This window comes from Balaenoptera ricei, chromosome 17 (genome assembly GCF_028023285.1).
Source record: "Balaenoptera ricei isolate mBalRic1 chromosome 17, mBalRic1.hap2, whole genome shotgun sequence".
NCBI classification, from domain to species: Eukaryota; Metazoa; Chordata; class Mammalia; order Artiodactyla; family Balaenopteridae; genus Balaenoptera; species Balaenoptera ricei.
In genome coordinates, this window is record NC_082655.1 from 45,421,313 (window position 1) to 45,441,498 (window position 20,186).

The window sequence follows — 20,186 nt, forward strand, 5'->3', positions numbered from 1 at the left end:
ACTGACTACCAAAAAAATATCATATTTCTATTGATCCAATATGTAAGTTCTATTTACCCAAGTCAGGATTTTTGGTGGGCAATAAAATATAGTCAACTGTAATAGCAAGTTAATATCTTAATTTTCTCTTTTCATTTTATAGTATTTTTACTGATGACATATGGAATTAATGCTTTACTGGAAAAGAGTTTTATCAGTAAAAATTCTGAGAATTGTCACTAATTGGCAAGGTATTTGGAGAATTGAAACTTCTGATTCCCCCTCAGATGTCATCATAGAGATACCTGCTTACTCCACCTGAAACTAGAGATTAGTTCTCTGGGAGTCAAGGTTAGGACACTGCAGTGTAATTGTGACTGGAAACTGGCAGGCTTATATTGTTCAGTAGAGACAGCAACTTTTTCATGAAGAAAGTTCTATTTACCTCTCCAGATTTACTTCAAGTTACTGACCTTGTTTATTCTGTCCTAAACACCCTGGCCTTCTGAGTCCATTGAAGATAGATGCCAACCTCTTTTCCTTAGTTGATTCCTAGGTTTTTAATATCTTTACATAGTGTTAATTTGTATTGACATCATTTCGTTCATCTCTTCAACAAACACATATTAAACATAACATTTAATGAACCAGGAATACAACAATGATTACTATATAACTGATGCCTTTAAAAAGATACAAATGAAAAATTATCATTAAATACTGTCAGTGTAACCTTAGAGAAGGGAATGGGTAGGCATCTAATGTAAATTGGGTGAATTGTAATAAAGACTCTAACTCCATTATTTGACTACTGCTGACAGCTTTTAAACCAAACACCTTTCTTTCCCCCTCTACCCCACATCTGGGCAAACTTATAGGAAGGCTTGAGTGCTTCTTTCTTTGTTATGGGAGGTTCAAGAACACTTTCCCTGGCCACACTCCCTAACCACCACAAAAATCTCAAGCTAGTCTCCTTCCCTTGGTCTCTCAAATCATTTTTTATGAGGGTAGGAGGCCCGCCCACTATCCCCAGAAAGCTGATTATGTAAGTAACAAACATTTTCAAACCTTCTTTGTGCCTGTGTGGCACCATCATTCTCAAGCCAAATTTTGAGAAAGGGTAGCCATCTTGTCTCTAAAGAGTGACCACAAAAGAGGTGATCATGAAAGGTAGCCTGGATGATATTTGAACAGCATCTTAAACTGTGTGTACTTAGCATGTAGGATTATAATTCTCTTTTTACCTATTTATGTCTTGCCCGGAAGTAACTAATATCCTTAAAGGCAAGAAATTACTCATTCTTGTATCCATATCAACCAGCATGGTACATGGAATGTAGTAAATGTTCAAACACTTTTTGAACACATGAATGGTTTTCAGATGCCAAGAGAGAGCACGATTTTAAGGAAGAGAGGGTAGTTGAGAGTATGAAAAGCAAAGAGGATAAATAAGAAGTGTATTAAAAAGTAGCTACTGAGTTTGGGAATTTAGAAGTAAATGATCATGTTTTTTCAGAATCCTTTAAAGTGTGATGAGGGCAAAAGTCAGGCTGCGAAGGACAGAGATGGGCAAGTTGAGACAGTAAATGTTGACTACTGTTTTAGTGAATTGGAATAAAGATTATTCAGGCAAGAATGAAGATAAGCAGAGAGAAGAGCAAGAAAAGAAAGCGTGGCCAGGTGAGGAATTTTTTTTTTTTTTTTTTTTTTTTGAGGAGGGGAATAAGATAACAAAATTTTTTTTTTTTTTTTTTTTTTAATAAACTATGGTTACATCCAGTCAAGCAAAAGAGATTAAGATAAGACACTAGAAAGAAGAGTTAATTGATAGATCTTGCCGGGAAAGGCAAGATGGAAGTTTTGGATTTTAAAAAATGAAGCTAAACTAACAAAGGTGGGGAGGAGAAAATTGCATGTGGCAGATTTGATCTTGATTAGAAGAAAGTACAACTCAATCAAATATACTCAAACAATGTAAGTACATATGGATATGGATGTGTGTATCTTTTAGGTGGCTAGGCAGCAGGACTTTGAGGGAGAAAATGCATAATGGCTTCCTAAAGTGGTGGAAACAAGGTTATCTGTGGAGGGCCCTGAGGAATAGGATTTAGAAGGGGAATTAAGGATGTGGTTATGGTTTAGAACACTGGAAAGTAGGAATGGCAGAATCACTGAGCACAGAGAAGTGAAAACATTGACAGAGAGCACACAAGGCCCACCTTGTGGTAGAGACTAGGACTTTTCAGGGACACTGATCTGCAGAAATGTGTATATATTTTTGTATATACCACAAGAATTGGGATCCAGGATCTCAAGACTATACATATTAGATTCCCCTCCATTTTCACTCAGACTGCAACTAATTTTTCTAACAATTATTATGTCCTGTTTTGCTTTATCCTCTCTCTCCCTCACATTGATGTTAACCTGGATGGTTTGTCCTGGGCAAGCAAGACATGGGAAGATGTGCAGAGAGGTCCCGCTCACAGCTCCTCTTGGACTTGGGTTGCAGAACATTGCTATATAACATCCACTTTAGAACAATTTCTGATTTCTTTAAAAAGAAAGAAATTTAAAAAAGATTGAGATGGAGTCCAAATACATATTTTTATTAATTTTTGGATCTTCTGAACATTTAATGCAATTAAATCAATTACCCATAGAAAGAGAATCACTTTAAAAAGTGGATAAGGAATATACTGAAGTAAGAATATTCCAGAAAAATGAAACCTGAAGACATACATTCACACATCTGGCAGTGATTCATAATTGAATATTATTTTCTCTGTAGTTACGATGGTTTACATCAACCCCATTCCCAAACTAAAAGTAGCTGAGTAATATTACTGACACCGTCACTTTATCCTAGCTCCATACGTGCAAAATAAAAGATTTTAATTACAATTCACTCTGGTAGCATTACACAGGAAATTTCAATGAAAGTGCTGAGAGAAAATAATCACCCATGGAGCCTTAGGCTGGAAGGGAAATCTCTCTCTCTCTTTATGAAGTGTTTCTAATAGATATGTGTGAGGAGCAGCTTGGAGGATGAGACCATTTTCTTATATGACTATATTAGTATCTTTCAGAAACAGTATAAATTTGTGAAACAAGGAGGAGACTGAAATTTTCCATGATGAAAGATATTAAATACAAACTGCCTGTCTTAGGAAATTCACCCAAGAGTATATGAATAGGGATAGTATGTTTCAGATACTTTCTGACTCTGACAAACTCATATTGATCAAAAGGTATGGTGAATTTGACACAGTTCTTTGCCATGTTATGCTCAGTTCTAGTAACTGAAGAATAGCACTGTAGATCCACTATATATCCACAATACACTGTGACTGATGCACAAGCCCAAATAAAACAAGTGGTGAACACATATGTGACTAAGACGTAGAGTACAGGGCTTCTTTCTAATACCAGACTAAAGAAAGCCTTTGTGACAGTGATTCCAAACTTTAGTGTGTAAAATGAAAGTGGATGATTTTTTAAAAATTCTTATCCACATAGTCACCCCAAAGAAATTCTGATCCACTAGGTTTGGGGTAGGGTGCTTAAATCTACATATGTAGAAAATACCCATGGTGATTCTTGTGCAGATATTATAAGGATCACATTTTAACCAAGATTTAGGAGACAGCTGGCACCATCATTTTCTTGGTTTTAATTTATTAAGCCTCTACTCTACTCTGTTAAGTGAGACCCTCACTACTTCAATCTTTTCATTGGCAGAGTGAAGAGGAGCAATTGAACAAAAAAGGTTTACACAAGGCAAGAATTGTATGTCAATTCCATTTTTGGCAGTTACACTGCTATTCTCAAATTTTAATTCCAGAGCCAAAGCCAAAGGCATGGGTCCAAGCTCCAGGAAAAGCTGATATGTGGGAAGAACTGTGTTTGGCTTCATAAACACCAGTTCCACCATGTCTGTGTCTTTGGAGTGAGGTGAAAGGGTGAGGGCCTGGCCATCCAGTTATGCCTGAGGCACACTGTTCAGCCTGTCTCCCAAAGCCACATCGCCATTCTCATCCCTGCCCTCAGCAGCACCCTGAACTCCAAAAGAGATCTTTAACCAGCCTTTCCTCATCAAAATTCATTCTGTGCTTTGTTTTTTCCAGCCCTTGATGACAGTGTCATAAGCTAATCAGATGAACCAGTTCTTCCTAAGGCTAACACAATGCATGGCAGGACTTACATGTGTTCTTCCTTTCTTATAATATTTACTCCATCCTAAATAGGTGGTTAATGCTGAGAATCTCAGGTCCCTTGGAAGACTGATGAAGTATATATTTGGACTCAGAAGACAGCTAGATATTCCTAAAATCATAGGGTTTGCCATGCCAACCAACCTCCTCCTCATCTATTCACTACCTGCCTTTATCCTCAGCCTTTCCTCCTCCCCCAAAACCATCTAGTGCCTAGGCATTGCATTCACTGCCCTCCCTTCCCCATTCTCTCTCAGGCTTCATTAGCCTAAGGAAAGGCACCTTTATTTAAACAATAGATCCCTTGCTACAAATTAAGAAAATAGGGAGCATGGAAGCTTGAGAACTCTGTAGCATATAAATCAAGGTGTAAAGAAGTGTAGAAATAGGGCTGTTAAATATGGAAGTTGATTTGGAAAACATATTACAGTCTAATAGAGTCTGTCTTTCTTTACTTTTCTACCTTCACAAGGCCAGAAATTGCTTTAAAACGAAGAAGGGAAAAAAGGCAGCTCTAAAAGCAAGGGAAGTAAAGATACAATTCTATTTTTTTTTAATTGAAGCATTTTATTTTTTTAATACAACAATTGTTCTTGTTAAGTATAAATTCTTACTGGACTTATTCATTAGCCAATTTCTAAATGTGGCCATAAAAACAAGAGGCTCCAAATAGGAAAAAAATACTAAAAAGCTCTCTATACTTAGTAGAGAGACTGGTCTTTATTATTTAGGACAGAAAAGAAATATGTTTGACCAAGATAACTTTCCTGTTGCTGGATCAATAGAAAATGAGTGAGGATTTTTACATAATGAGCACTCTGAAAGCCATAATTTCAGAGCACTTAGCTAATTTGTAATAACCTAGTATTCTTTCCTTCTTAATAAACAAACAAAAAAAACACAAAGAAACAAACAAAAAGGTGGAAAGCTCTCACTGCAGTTAGCATCAGGACTCTGTTCTGCACCTGTCTCTGTGACAACTGGTAGAATTAAGCATGTCTCTTGTTATTTTCTTTAACAATATGATAGTTAAGGGAAAGCTAACTAATTCAATTCTATCTTCAAAACAGGATGGCTAATCATTAGAAACCATCACCAGAATATAATATCTCAGCTTCTGAACAACCATTGGTATACTGCAAACCCATTCTGACCACTTCACATGTTTCATGGCCAGAATCTCATCTCAGTAGCCAGGTATGGCTAGTAATATCTATGCTAACCTACACTTTCTAGCATTGAAATGCTTTAACCAGACAGTTCACAATTATTTCTCATGTTTTTGATGCAAAAACATCACATTATATTAAATATAAATAAAATTCTAGTAAGCCTAATTTTCAGACATAAAAAAAGGAATTTTTTAATATATAAGAAATTTATAACTCTCTGCTATGGACTTGTGTCTCCCTAAAATTCATATATTGAAGCCCTAACCCCCAATGTGACTGTATGTGGAGATTGAGCATATAGGGAAGTAATGAAGGTTAAATAAGGCCATAAGGGTGAAGTCCTAAGCTTATAGGTTTATAGGATCCTTTAGAAGAGACCAGAGAGCACTCTCTTTCCACCATGTGAAGGACACACCAAGAAAGTAGCTGTCTACTACTAGCTACTAACTACAAGCCAGAAAAGAAGCTCTCACCAGAAAATTGAATCAGTTGCCACCTTGATCTTTGACTTCCCAACTTACCAAACTTTGAGAAGTAAATGTCTATTGTTTAAGTTCACCAGTCTGTGGTATTTTATCATAGTAGTCTGCTAAGACATTCCTGTTATCACCATTCCTGCCACCCTATCTCAGGACACAGCACCCACATTTCTGCCATACTTTCTATTTTCTTTCCTTAATTTATTCTTATTCTTAGCACATATTATCATTTAACTTATAATAAAGATATTTAAAGTTTATCCCATTTATTTTGCCTTCCCTTGTTAGAATGTAAGTTCCATGAGGGAAGGGATGTTTTTTCTGCTTTATTCACTGCCATACCTCCAACACCTAGAAGAGTGACTTATCTTCTTGTTCTTTGAGCAGTAACCCTTAAAATGCTGGAGAATATTGAACTCAGCCTAGAAACTCAGGAAAGACAAACAACAGTATATAAATGAAGAACCCAAACAAATTTAAAAATTAAATTATATATTAATTAAAATTAGAACACAAAGGATTTAAACCTGGTGTAGAAGGATTGTGTAAATGTAGTGTTGCAGCAAAAAGTAACTTTATTAGCCTTCCATAAATTGGCATACCATACCTTAAAATTTTAGGTTTAAATTTTGTAAGAACAAATTACAAAGAATATTTAATCCAGGAATTTTCAACACATTAGACTGTGGTCAGTCTAAGACCGGAAAATGTAATATTTGCTTTACAGGAGAGTAAATAATTTGAAATAATGCACACAAATCCATTTAAACTTAGTAGTTACCGTATTTCAATTTATTTCCACGTAAATTAGTTGTTATATGCTGAGTCAGTGCAAAGGATTATTTAAAAGATAATTAAATGCATTGAAAAATATAAAAATATGTGTGACATATTAGATGATACGATTTTTAACTAAAAATCTTAAGATTGTACAAGCCTCACTTAACTCCCTATTGAAAATCTGGCAACAAAATCACTGCCAAAAAGCATATTTTACATTGAATTAGACGATCATCCCACAGAATGCAGAACATGCATTTCTAGGCATACGTATGTTCAAAAACATACTAATATATTTTGGTAACCACTAAATGTCAAACATTATCCATACAAGGTATTAACACATTAATGTTTTCATTAAAAAAGAGGGATTTCTTTCCTCATTACATTACATATTTATACAATAAAGATCTGTCACATAAATTACTGCAAAGTAATTCAAGTTAGACTTTATAACACTTGAATCATATAATCAGGGGAAAATAACCTTTAAAATGAAAGACAAATGGTAAAATTTAAGGGCATTTAATTTGCATAAATGTAATGTTAACTGTCTTTTTCCTGGTTACACACTTTATGGTTAATTTATATATGTCACTCTATTAGGTCCTTAACTGGTTTTATAGGTCAGTTTTAATTTTTCCCAATTTTATTTTACCATAATAAGTAATATGAAAGTAATTTATCATATACAAAAATAAGGTAATCTCATAAAACTAATTCATCATGATTAGAAACAGTCTAGCATCAGTACCATATTATAGTTCTTCTGTTATTAATGTCTGCTTTGAAATAAACGTTTATGTTTTAGAATCTTGTGTGTCTGAAACTCATAGTCAGTTATTAAGTTCTCAAAACTCAATCCAGGGGTTCCTACAGGTCTAGTCACTGGGACCTTAGTATGCAAGATAAGCCTTAGAACAAAGGGTTATTTATGGTACATGTTTTGGTCTTCCTTTACTTTGAATATAATAACATTTGACACCAAAGTTATTAGCTTTTAAGTTTTATCCATTAGATGTCTACTATAATCACTGAAATGCATTCAAATACATCTTCTCATACAACTATGTGTCAGCTTTGTTAATAAAATAGAAGAAACCATCCATTGATTACCTGTAATGATTTTAATGCCATCTACAGTCCATAATCTCTAACAAATTAGAAAATGCTTACAGTGCATGCATTTAATAATAGACTAAATTTGCACAGAAATACATCAATTTACACATAGCAAAATATATTTCTTTCTTAACTTCCCTTGACTCATGTTTATGTGCCAATGACCAATGGATTAGAGATGGTGAATGTTGCCACCATCCACCACTGGAATAATTTAATCAGAAAAGGAGAGTGAAATTCCTTTCTTTAAGGAAATTTTACTTCTAATTATTACTTCCACATTTTCTTGGAACAGTATTTGATGGGAAGAAAAATTGGCTTCACTCATTTCAATCCAAATTAGTGATGAAAGGATTGAAGCTTCCTGTGGGAAAAATACTACCCTTTGTAGTTCATGTCAATCAGAATTGACATGGCTAAATAAGTTACAAGAATTTGAAATGTTTATTATTCCCCTTTCATTTTATTACATTGTCTGCCTAGGACTCAATGGTAAAAATAAGGGCCATGTGAATGTTTACTACACATTTGCTAGGAACCATTACATCACACGGCAGATATTAAAATTTACTCTTACAGATGTTCTCAAAAACACCTAAATTACCAGTCTTTTAATTTTGTTTTCAAGTTACTTCTCAAACTCACTTTAAAGTACTTGGCTTTTTGTTAACTGGTAATTTCTAGAACAGTTAAAATGGCTTAAGACTAAAACGTGCATCTACATCTATCTTTGAAAGTGAGATTTCTTCATAGGTAAATCAAATTGTTAGATAAAAATATGAAACTATATAATTGTATGTGACTGAAAATATATGTAGAAACATGAAAACAATAACTTATACAAGTCAGCCTGGCCTGTGGTATTTATTTGTCAATACACTGTTGGTTTAGTGGGTTTAAAGATAATCACTTACCTAAGCTCCCTTCTAACAAAAGAAAAAAAAAAAAAAAAAAACATTCTAAGGAGATCTACCTATCTATACGGATATAGATAGATAAATGTACTATATTATATTGACTATCTCTCTGAAATAGGAAAGTCCCAAACTACTATAGTCAATCCTATATTTGAATAGTACAAAGCTATTCTACTGGTGATATTTTCTCTTCTAAAAATCGTATTTGTGAAAAAAACATAAAATGTGCAACTTCCACATTCTCCGATTCCAAAAAAACTAAAGCTGAAAATGGAAACTTTTATGGGGTGGGAATGTGGAAATTAGGGCTATAAGGTCTGAAGATCCTAAGCATTTCCAATATTCACAGCAAAACAGACTAATGTCAAGGACATGGTTTCACTGGGATACTACTTATGTTGAAAACATTCCTGAAGACATCCATGCATGGAAAGGTATGGAGAAGAACGGTTTCTAGTTTGTCATTTGTTTTTGTTTGACTTACTTTCTGTGAATTTCATAATCATATAGCATGAAGTAACATTTAAGCTTATTGATATTTAATGGCTTTTTTGGTTAGGGAAAATGGCACACTTGCTAAGTTGTTTTTATGTATTAGTTACAGATGATCCTGCATTTTTACAAATGGCTTGCAAATGTTCTAAATCTCTTATATGACAAAGTATTTCTCACTTTTACAAATGAACTACAACAAACTGAATTAACACAAAATACTTTGGTATGAAAAAAGGAAATAAATTCATGTTTACCTTTCAGTACACTAAAACTAAATGCATACTGATTTTTATAAAATAACTATACAATAACCTACAGAGTGAATTTGCTTACTAACAAAGATTAGATAAAATTGTTGGCAAACCTTGAGCAGTGGTTATGTGGTTACTAAGTCACATCACACTTATTTTAGTAGAGGTCATTTGTAGGATCTACATAACAAAAAATGTTGTGAAAATACTTGAGTATGGCCTCTTCGGGGCAGTTGCTAAAGAGAAGAGCTGTACTGCAGCAAAAGAGTCTCAGATTTCACTGTGGTCACTGAGTTTGCTCAAATTCTGAAATAGAAGGGGAAGAAATTAGCACTTGCTACGTACTTAACCCTTAAGTTGATATCATAGTCAAAGAACAGTAGTAACTGAAGCAAGCTGTCCAGCCAAGCTAAGAAAATAGATATTCTCTGAGGCATCAGAGTATAGAAGTTTAAAGCTCCAGGTTCTAGGTCAGACTGCTGACTTTGAAACTGGCTCTACCACTTACAAATGGTATAACTTCCCTGGACCTCAGTTTCCCTATTTCTAAAAATAGGTTCAATAATAGTATCTACTTCATGAGGTTGTGGCAAATTTAGTGAAGTAACATAGGTAAAGCTCTTAGCACATTCCTGGAACATAATGAGCACACAGTGAATATTAGATATATAACAGTAGCAGCAGCAGCAGCAGCAGCAGTAATAGTAGTAGTAGAAATGATAATAATAACAATAATGTTATTATTATTATTTTGTAAATACATACTGTTCTAATTGCACATAATAGGGATGACTCAGAGAGATAACAAATGCTGTTCTAGGGATAAGGAAAGGCCAAACAATTCAAAATCAAAGAAAAATTATGGGAAATCAAAGTTCTAGGAACAGTTCTAAAACTAACCATACAGCCCAGTATTGGAAGGTAACTTTGACTCTTCACACCATGTGAGTGTTGGGCTCTGCAAATAGTATTTCCAAAGGTGGCAATATGAGCTTAGAGTAAAGGGTATGAGAGCAGCAAAAAGCTATAAGGCTATATTTAGAGTTTTTGCATTTGACAGAGGTGGATTCCAATTCCCAGGATAGTAGATCCTGGAAGACGCATTTATTTTATAAGCAAGCAGTTTGCACTTAATAGGTGATCACCAAATCCTCTAAGCAGTGATATTGTTGGAAGATCCAAATTATTAAACAAGTCATAACTTGTCCACAAAAGGAATGAAAAAATTCCTTTACTTGTAGCAGAGGACTCTGAGGAGAGGGCACATTTTAATAGGTTTTTAGATGTCAGTGGGATAATAGGCTAATATAAAAAAAATGCAAAGCCCTTGTATTCTACATTCCAATTTTCTTATAATTCTGGCATGCAAACTTACTCAACTTACCTTATTTAAGTGGATGTTACTTATTGCAGCAGACACTGATTCAAAAAAAATTGGTTTCTCTGAATCTAGGTTTCCCCAGTATTTCATTGCTTTTATCAAGGAAGCTATAAGAAAACACAAGTGATATAAGGTTACATGGAGCAGCAGAAGGATCATGTCCAATGTTAGCCAAGGATACTCCCTTACCTGTGCAGTGGACTAATGATACATCCACACTCTTGTTCTTACAGTCCGTGTAAACCTGGAAGAATTAAAATAGTACACCCACAATTAATTCAGGATAGCTGGCAGGAAGGAATAAGATGAGCTTCAGAAGGCAGAATTTCTAGTAAAAAAAGCCAGTGTTTATGATACCACACCACCAGGGGGTGGCATTGTAACACATTCAGGCATACTCTGACCCACTTCTAAAAGAGACGGTCTTAGCAAAGGAAGATGAACGCCAGCAAGGCATTTACCTTTTTTTCTTTCTTTCTTTCTTTCCTTTTTTTAAAATAGATCTTTATTGGAGTATAATTGCTTCACAATACTGTGTTAGTTTCTGTTGTATAACAAAGTGAATCAGCTATATGTATACATATATCCCCATATCCCCTCCCTCTTGCATGTCCCTCCTACCCTCTCTATCTCACCCCTCTAGGTGGTCACAAAGCACGAGCTGATCTCCTTGTGCTATGCTGCTGCTTCCCACTAGCTATCTGTTTTACATTTGGTAGTATATATATGTCGATGCTACTCTCACTTTGCCCCAGCTTCCCCCTCCCCCTCTGTGTCCTCAAGTCAATTCTCCACGTCTATGTCTTTATTCCTGCCCTGCCACTAGGTTCATCAGTGCCATTTTTTTTTTTTTTTTTTTTAGATTCTCTATATATGCGTTAGCATACAGTATTTGTTTTTCTATTTCTGACTTACTTCACTTTGTATGACAGACTCTAGGTCCATCCACCTCACTACAAATAACTCAATTTCATTTCTTTTTATGGCTGAGTAATATTCCATTGTGTATATGTGTCACATCTTCTTTATCCATTCATCTGTCAATGGACATTTAGGTTGCTTCCATGTCCTGGCATTTTCCTTTTATGTAACTAAGTTTTGCTGCTTACATTTTTCATTTTATTTAATAAAAATAAAAACACCACCTTTCCTTCCCTATAAGAATGATATAAAATTGTTTTCAACCATCTTTTATTGGAAGTCAAGGACCCATCTGTGAATATGAAACTGCTTACCTACTGCTTACTTTAATATTTTACAACAATTTGTACACATTCATGGATTCTCTAAACCCCATCCATGGACAGTAAATTGAGAACCTCACTATAATCAAAGCCAAGTTTGATTGCCCAACTTCCATTTTTAGGGTCCACCAAGATGAGAGATCCTGACTAATTTTCTTGGCATACTGCAGGGTCTTGCCTTCTTTAAGTCCAAGAAAATCTCAAGTAGTAACAACCTTACTGAAGGCCCTGATCTTAAATTCACCCAGACCAAAGTCAGCCGACAAAACTCAGTAAATCCAGAAGTTTTAGTAACAGTAGGATGGATTTGGCTACATAATAGTAAAGTGTCATACATATAAAATGTAGAATGCTGCATTTACAAAACATTTTAAGAGTATGCATGATACACCCAAAAATTTCCCTTATATTCTTCCAGCAATAAGCAGTTATCTCTATGGTAGAAGAATTGTGGAATAATAGGAGACATCACTCTGAGCATAAATAAACAAGCAAATAAACAAATAAATAATACATGGCCTGAGACTCGCCATTGAATAAATGGCTCCCGTTTTTGTAAGATAAAATGACAATTCAAAGTGATCTGTCAGTGTTTTACTTTTTCTTAAGCTCAGTGAAGCACAAACACATTGCTATGGGTGGTTTGTTGATGCTGATAAACATATTCTCTATTTCACTAAGTAGAAGTGTCCTAAGTAGAAGAATAAATAGAACTCACTCCATTTTCTTCAACCTATAACTCTTAGGAGAATCTTCCTTATACCAAAGTGACTAAGAAAATAATCCAGGGAGTGTTTTTGGGAAGCAGGAAGACATGCATGGCTGAAGAGACTCTGTGGCTCTTTACTCTGGACCCTATTTCAGGGTGGCAGGAACTCAGAAATAGTATTAGTTGCAGTGATATTATTTTAACAAATGACTTTTGCAAAATGAGAACAAATAATAGAAGCTAGCATTATTGAATACTTACTAACTTCTAGAAACCTTTTTATATGCTTTATATACAATATGTCATTTCTAAGCTTCACAACAACTTGAAGTATTTCTACTTCCAGTTTACAAAAAAGCAAACAAATACTTAAACCCAGATCCTAGAACTAGTTATGTAGCTAATATTTGGACCTAGAATTTGTCTATATTTAAAGTCTATGGTCATAACATACATCATAATTTACTGTAACCATGATGAAATAAACTAAATAGTAATAAGGAAACTAAAAATAGCAAATTGATACAAAACTGCTGGTTTTGTATATACAGAAGGGCAAATGTCATTTTCTGCCAATTTAAAAATAAAATGCATCAGTTGACTTATTCCTTCATTATGTTGTGTAGTATTTTAAAACCATTAAGATGAATTCTTAAAAGTTTCTTTCTCAGCATGCCCAAAACCTAGATTATTTGAATTCCTCTGAATTTTCAACCTTAGATCTTAAACTCACTGACAATAAGTAACCATTTCCTCCTCTTTACTAACTCTAAGTCCTGATTTGCAATATCTAGAGGACAGCTAATAAATACTGGAGTATATTCAAAACAAATTTTAAATACAATTAAGCAAAAAATATACATACTGACTTTTCCCAGTAAAAGGACAATCCTAGTCTAGTGTTGCTCAAAACATAATCCTTGGACAAACTACATTGTTCACAATGATTATTCCTGGGCCAGAACCAGGACTCAGAAAACTGCATTTTCTTCCTTCCAGTTTTATTGAGTTATAATTGACATACATCACTGTATAAGTTTAAGGTATACAGCATAAGGATTTGACATACATACATCATGAAATGATCACCACAGTAAGTTTGGTGAACATCCATCATCTAATATAGATACAAAATTAAAGAAATAGAAAAAAGATACTTTTCCTCTGATGAGAACTCTCAGGATTTACTCTCTCAACAACTTTCATATATAACATACAGAAGTGCTCATTCTATTTATCATGCTGTACCTACATCCCTAGTACTTTTTATCTTATAACCAGGAGTTTGTACCTTTTAACTGCCTTCATCCAATGCCCCTCCCCTCACCCCTTGCCTCTGGTAACCACAAATCTGATCTCTTTTTCTATGAGTTTGTTTGTTTGTTTGCTTTTGGAGTATAATTGACCAACAACACTACGTTAGTTCCTGCTAACATAACATAATGTTTCAAAATTTCTGTACATTTCAAAATGATCACTCCATCAAAAGACTGCATCTTAAATAAGCTCCCCAGGTGATCCTTATACACATAGGTTTAACAGTGTTCTTCTAGACCTTGGCAACACAGTAAATAAAAGTGCTGAACACAAGAAGCCCTCCAATGATGAGAGACTCTCTGTTTACAGTCAGGATTTAGATGCAAGAAAAGTATTGAGGTTGAACCCTATGCCAAATTGTGTGAAGTTTTTATGGTGAGCAACAAGAAATTAAAAGCATGTTACACATGGAAAAGGGTGATTTACCAAAAACAGCCACTAGATTTAAGGCCTAGGATATTTAAAATTCAATTATTTTGCATAATTTATTTCTTTTTTGAATATCTACTAAATCTGAAACAAAATCGCCCCCCCCATTTTTACAAAATGAATAAACTGAGATCCAGACAGGTTAGACAATTTTCCTAACACCTCCCAGCAGATGTGATAGATCTGAGACTACACTCTGTCACATAGTAAGCTGCTTCTCTTCACATAGTCCCACCCCATCTTTACAGGAAAGCCAGACTGAAGCTGACCTTTGTACTATCTTGAGTTTGAAAGGTTGGACATTTCAAATTTAAAATATGAATGAATAGAAACAGTTATGCAACACCATGGGAAAGCGATCATAATCTACAATGTGAGACCTTCTAAAGACTACTGGTTTTAACTCTTTAAAAGTCAATGTCCAATTTTGACTTTTGGCCATGAAGAGTAATTAATATAAAGACTATCCTATCGTCTGTAAATAAGTAGACAAATGGAGAAAATATATAAATTGTTTTCCGGCAATGGTAACAGGCAGCAAAGGACTGAGTTCTCTGAAAGAAAGAAAACAAATGAGGTGAGCTCTCAGATCATCTCAGCTTTCTGCTGCAAAGCAGTTTGTGGACCACGACATGATGAGGGGGGACCCAAGCAAAATGCAGCCACTTCACTGAGCAAGAAGACAGAACTGGCATTCAGGAAGGATTGAGTGGGTGAAATTTATGGGAGAGAGTAATGGAAAGAAGGGACATATGCAGGGAAAGAGCTCCAGAAATTGCCATAGGTTATGATTAAGTTTTTGGCTGAATACAAAGCCTCACACAGCATGAGACTGTATGAAGCCAGGGTAAGAGAACCGCTGGGGAGCAAACAGCCAAAGGCGAGGTGAACCAAGTTCCACACAGCAGAAGCTAATGGAGGACTGAGGACAGCTGAGAAATAGACACTGCTTGATCCTCAAGATCCTCTTTCATATTTAAGGTATTGAGGAGAAAATAAATGGAAATAAGAAAGGGAGTACGTTCCTTGTTGACTTAGTATTTACTCAAAAAAAAAGGAGGAAACAATTCCAGAAGTGTCTGAGTTTTCCTTGAATTGGCAAAATTAGGTGTTCCATCTAACTAAATGGAGGCTTCAGTTTTAAAGAAATAAAACTTTTATTTTTTGCAATCAGGATCATGGAGACCCCATGGAGATCATGGGGTAGAGGACACCACTGTCTGAGAGAATGGAGAAAACCCCCTGCACTGGGTATTATTTCAGAGACCAGGAATGGTTTCAGGTCAGACTGTACCCATCCACGATGTGAGAGACAACATCCTGCCATCATCAGGCCACTTGCTCATGGAGGGGACTTTTCTCCTTCTTTCTAGAAGCCTAGGAGTTGACTGCCCAGCATCTGCTATACCAATTACATCTCAAGTCTATGTTCTGTTCTAACACCCCACATGAATATCCACCTCTACTCCTCCCGCCCCCTCCAGATTCACACACATTTAGAAACTTCACGGCATCTCCTGAAAAGAAATCTACAGTAGTGGGAGAAATAAAGTCTATGTCCTTTGGGGAGAATGGGTGAGATGAGTATTGAAACAAGCAGGATCAAAACCCCAGAGCTGAGAGAGGCTGGTGAAACCCTGTTACTAAAGGGAAGGGAAAGAATCAGTCCAAACACAAGTTGTGCAAATACCTCAACAAGCATGGAGACTCCAGAATAGTCAGAAAAGGTCAATCCACTGCAATCTAGGATTAAAGAACACTTCTGATTCAGGCAGGGTTGTGTTGCTTCTTCTGTAGGAGGAACAGAGTTGAGTTAGGGAGAATTCTTAGAGATTTTTACTATTGATATTGTTGAACATTGGGAAGATTAACGGTGGCCTCGTGTTTAACAAGGACAATTCCAAACACTTTTAATTTTTACATTTTTCAGTTAATTACTAATTATTTTTGAACTCTTTGATTTTTGAATATTCAAATGTTATCTCAGGTAATTATTACATAACTCAGATAGGAAGATGGGCTAACTTAATAAACAACTTAATAAACAAACTGAAGCTCAGCAAGTTTAGATGATTCTGAAAGGAGACCTGGCAATTTAGTGCCAAACACAGCCCAGAACCGAGGCCACTAGACATCCTCAAAATTCTCTTTGCAGAATATCCCACATTTTCCTTCATGCATATGCCCAGAGGTAGAGCCCTATTTTGTGGTGTCTGAAGTTTATACAATTTTCGTGTCACACTAAAGAAAAGATTCCATCTTGGAGCTTGTCCCTCAGACTTAGAAGCGTTCTGTGTGAGGGGCCTGAAAATTAAGCTTCATTTGGTTCATAGTAAATCTGACTCTGAATGCACCTGGTGGGAATTTTGTTTTTAATTAGGAGTTCATGACCTCTTTTTCACTAATGTCCTCAGGGCCACAGTTTTCTCGTGTGAAATGACATATTTCTAAACAGTGACAGGCCACCACATCTGAGGTCCCTCTAAGGAGTGATAAGGTTCTGAGAGCAAATCATGTAGGCCAAGATTCCCCCACCATTAGTAGGGGGAATTCAAATAAACTCCAATTCATTCATTATTATGAAATTCTCTGAAAATATAAATTTTTAATTGGAATAGTTTTGCTATGTAAAATGTCCATGGTTTTCCTCTATAGTGGCTACAGAAAAATGGGAATATGGTTGTTTCTCAATTAGCATTGAAGGGAAGTATGAGGGAAAATGGGTATTTTTAAAAACTAAGAAATGCTAAAAAGTAATTTTTAATGTATTTTAAGAGTGGTATTCAGGTATAAGATTTGTTTCCAAGTTTCATCTTTAGATGTATATTCATATTTATTAATTGAAATAATAACTATAGAGCATGAGTATGTTCAAGAAATTTTTTGAAATGAAGTGAACGATACAAATGTGCAAGATCCTATTACTTTCTTCTAGGAGTTTATTTTGGTGCCAAGGATAATATTGGTAAATAATACATGATTAAAAATGAAAGAGAATGGACATTTAAAAGAGGAAGAAGTGTCTTTGGGGCAATCAAGGAAGGCTTCACACAAAAGTAAGCTTGAAGGTTATGTTTAATTCTAAAAGGTAGAAATAAGATGGAGTTGTAAGCATTCTAATCATATGGACAGCTTTAATTAAACACTAATGATAGTCTGAGATCTCAAACTTTTCCTGCTCCCAGTCAATCAATATTTATTGGGGGCCTACCTCATGCCAGGTACTCTAGTAGTGCCTTCTGTTTCCCTTTTTCTCCCATGAGAAGGAGGGCTGAGGGTAAGTATAGATTCAGGCTATGATACTGGCTCAAAATGGTAAATTAGAAATTCAAACAAAATGAAAAGTGACCACAACTTAGCTCTTCCACTGACCACTTGGTAGTAACAATTATAATTCAATATTTGCCTAACTAAAATAGGACCTAGCCCTACTATGCCAGGGCTCTTATTTATAACTCACATATAATGTGTCCCTACTCATTATCAGAGATTGGAGAGAGGGTTTAAGAATACAGGAAAAATAAAAATATGTATCTTAAGCAAAGATAAACAGTGGAATGTTGATTGGTATTTATTCCTTTTATCTCCTAGTCTCACAGACACACACACACATGCACACACATACGCACACATATAGGTTGGCACTACATTAATTAGTTTAGAGATACATTTATTCCACCTTATTTAGAATTACAGAGGCAGAATTACTAGATCAATATTAAAAGATTTGCTAAGACATTTGGCCAATTATTTGTTTGTGATATGTATTTCCTTGCAATTTTTTTATGATTCATAAATATACTTTTATCCAATTTGGAAATATTTTATTGAATTTTCAGAGTATAAGAATCTATAACAATTAAATATCAGATAAGCTTTCCTACAAAAGTTCAATAATTCACAAGATAAACATACATAAAATATATAAAATGGATTAGATATTTCCTTACAAAGTTAGATATAAAAAACTTTAGTAAGACTAATCGTTTGCAATGTACCATGGAGTTCAAAATTTGAAGGGGTCATATGCAATTCTCCTGAATATATCTGTTTTAGAAAATAAACTGTATATGATTTTTTAAAAGACATCTCAGACCAGCTCTTTTTACATCTTTTCAGAATGTCAATAGTGTACATATCTTTTCAAGCTCTATGTTTAAAGAAAACATATTTATACCATGGAAATTGGCAAGTTCAACAAATCAGTGCTTTTCCACCACCCCAAGCCATAACCTCCACTCCAAGAGTTGTTTGTCAAAGACTTACCAGCACATCACTACGTAAATCTGGTACTCTTGTTAAACAAAGAAAATAATCAATAATGTTTAAAAATTCAATGGCTTGGATTAAATAAATAAATGAAACCTCTGACATATTTAGCAATAGATCTTAAAATGACAGTGATGCTCTACACACAGCCTGCTGTCTCTGCCTCCATCTTGAGTTGGGATGCTGTGCAACCACTTTGAGCTAGAAACTCTGGTCTGAAGGTGCTGGGTTTGAGGTCTCTGCAGGCTGCAACCTATAAGCCAGTGAAACTAGACTAAGTGCAAAACAAAAGAAAAAAAAAGTGGCCTGGAACTGTACCAGCAATATTTTCAAGGTTCTCCTGTATACAATTTAATGAGTTTGGACATATGCAAACACTCATGAAAACATCACCATTATCAAGCTGAAGGTGTCATTACTGTGATCTGTGGGATGATTCTGCACACGAGCTGGTATTTCTCTTTCCTCTCATCAGACTTGGAGCTGTGTGGCTGGCAGGGTCTTGGTGCTCCAGCCGGGTGTCGGCTCTGTGCCTCTGAGGTGGGAGAGCTGAGTTCAGGACATTGGTCCACTGAGACCTCCCAGCTCCATGAAATATCAACCAGCGAAAGCTCTCACAGAAATTTCCATCTCAACCCTAAAACCCAGCTCCACTCAGCAAGCAGTAAGCTACAGTGCTGGACAACCTATGCCAAACCTCTAGCAAGACAGAAACACAACTACACCCATTAGCAGAGAGGCTGCCTAAAATCATAATAAGGTCACAGACACTCCCAAAAAAGCCACCAGACGGAGTCCTGCCCACCAGAAAGACAAGATCCAGCTGCATCCACCAGAACACAGGCACTAGTACCCTCCACCAGGAAGCCTACACAACCCACTGAACCAACCATAGCCACGGGGGTAAAGACCAAAAACAATGGGAACTACGAATGTGCAGCCTGTGGAAAGGAGACACCAAACACAGTAAGTTAATCAAAATGAGAAGACAGAAAAACACACAGCAGATGAAGGAGCAAGGTAAAAACACACCAGAAAAAAAAAAAAAAAAAAAAGAGGAAATAGGCAGTATTCCTGAAAAAGAATTCAGAGTAATGATAGTAAAGATGATGCAAAATCTTGTAAATAGAATGGCGAAAACACAAGAAACGTTTAACAAGGACTTATACAACTAAGAGAAAACGAAAAATGATGAACAACACAATAAATGAAATTAAAAATTCTCTAGAAGTAATCAACAGCAGAATAACTGAGGCAGAAGAATGGATAAGTGACCTGGAAGATAAAAAAAAAATGGAAATAACTACTGCAGAGCAGAATAAAGAGAAAAGAATGAAAAGAATTGAGGACAGCTTTAGAGACCTCTGGGACAACATTAATCACACTGACATCCGAATTATAGGGTTTCCAGAAAAGAGAAAAAGAAAG

At 35.4% G+C, this 20,186-nt stretch overlaps 1 protein-coding gene across 4 annotated transcripts in view; it reads right to left on the reverse strand.

Moving 5' to 3' along the window:
- Positions 1-6,659: 6,659 nt before the first annotated feature.
- SLC26A7 (solute carrier family 26 member 7) overlaps positions 6,660-20,186 on the reverse strand; it is a 208,064-nt gene continuing 194,537 nt past the window's right edge. For all 4 annotated transcript variants that reach the window (XM_059901193.1, XM_059901192.1, XM_059901195.1 and 1 more), the window contains 4 exons: positions 16,180-16,280; positions 10,980-11,034; positions 10,794-10,897; positions 6,660-9,715 (listed from right to left, as the gene is read on the reverse strand). In XM_059901193.1, the coding sequence (XP_059757176.1) occupies positions 9,680-9,715; positions 10,794-10,897; positions 10,980-11,034; positions 16,180-16,280 (296 nt within the window). In that variant the 3' untranslated portion in view covers positions 6,660-9,679. The remainder of the gene's footprint in view (positions 9,716-10,793; positions 10,898-10,979; positions 11,035-16,179; positions 16,281-20,186) is intronic.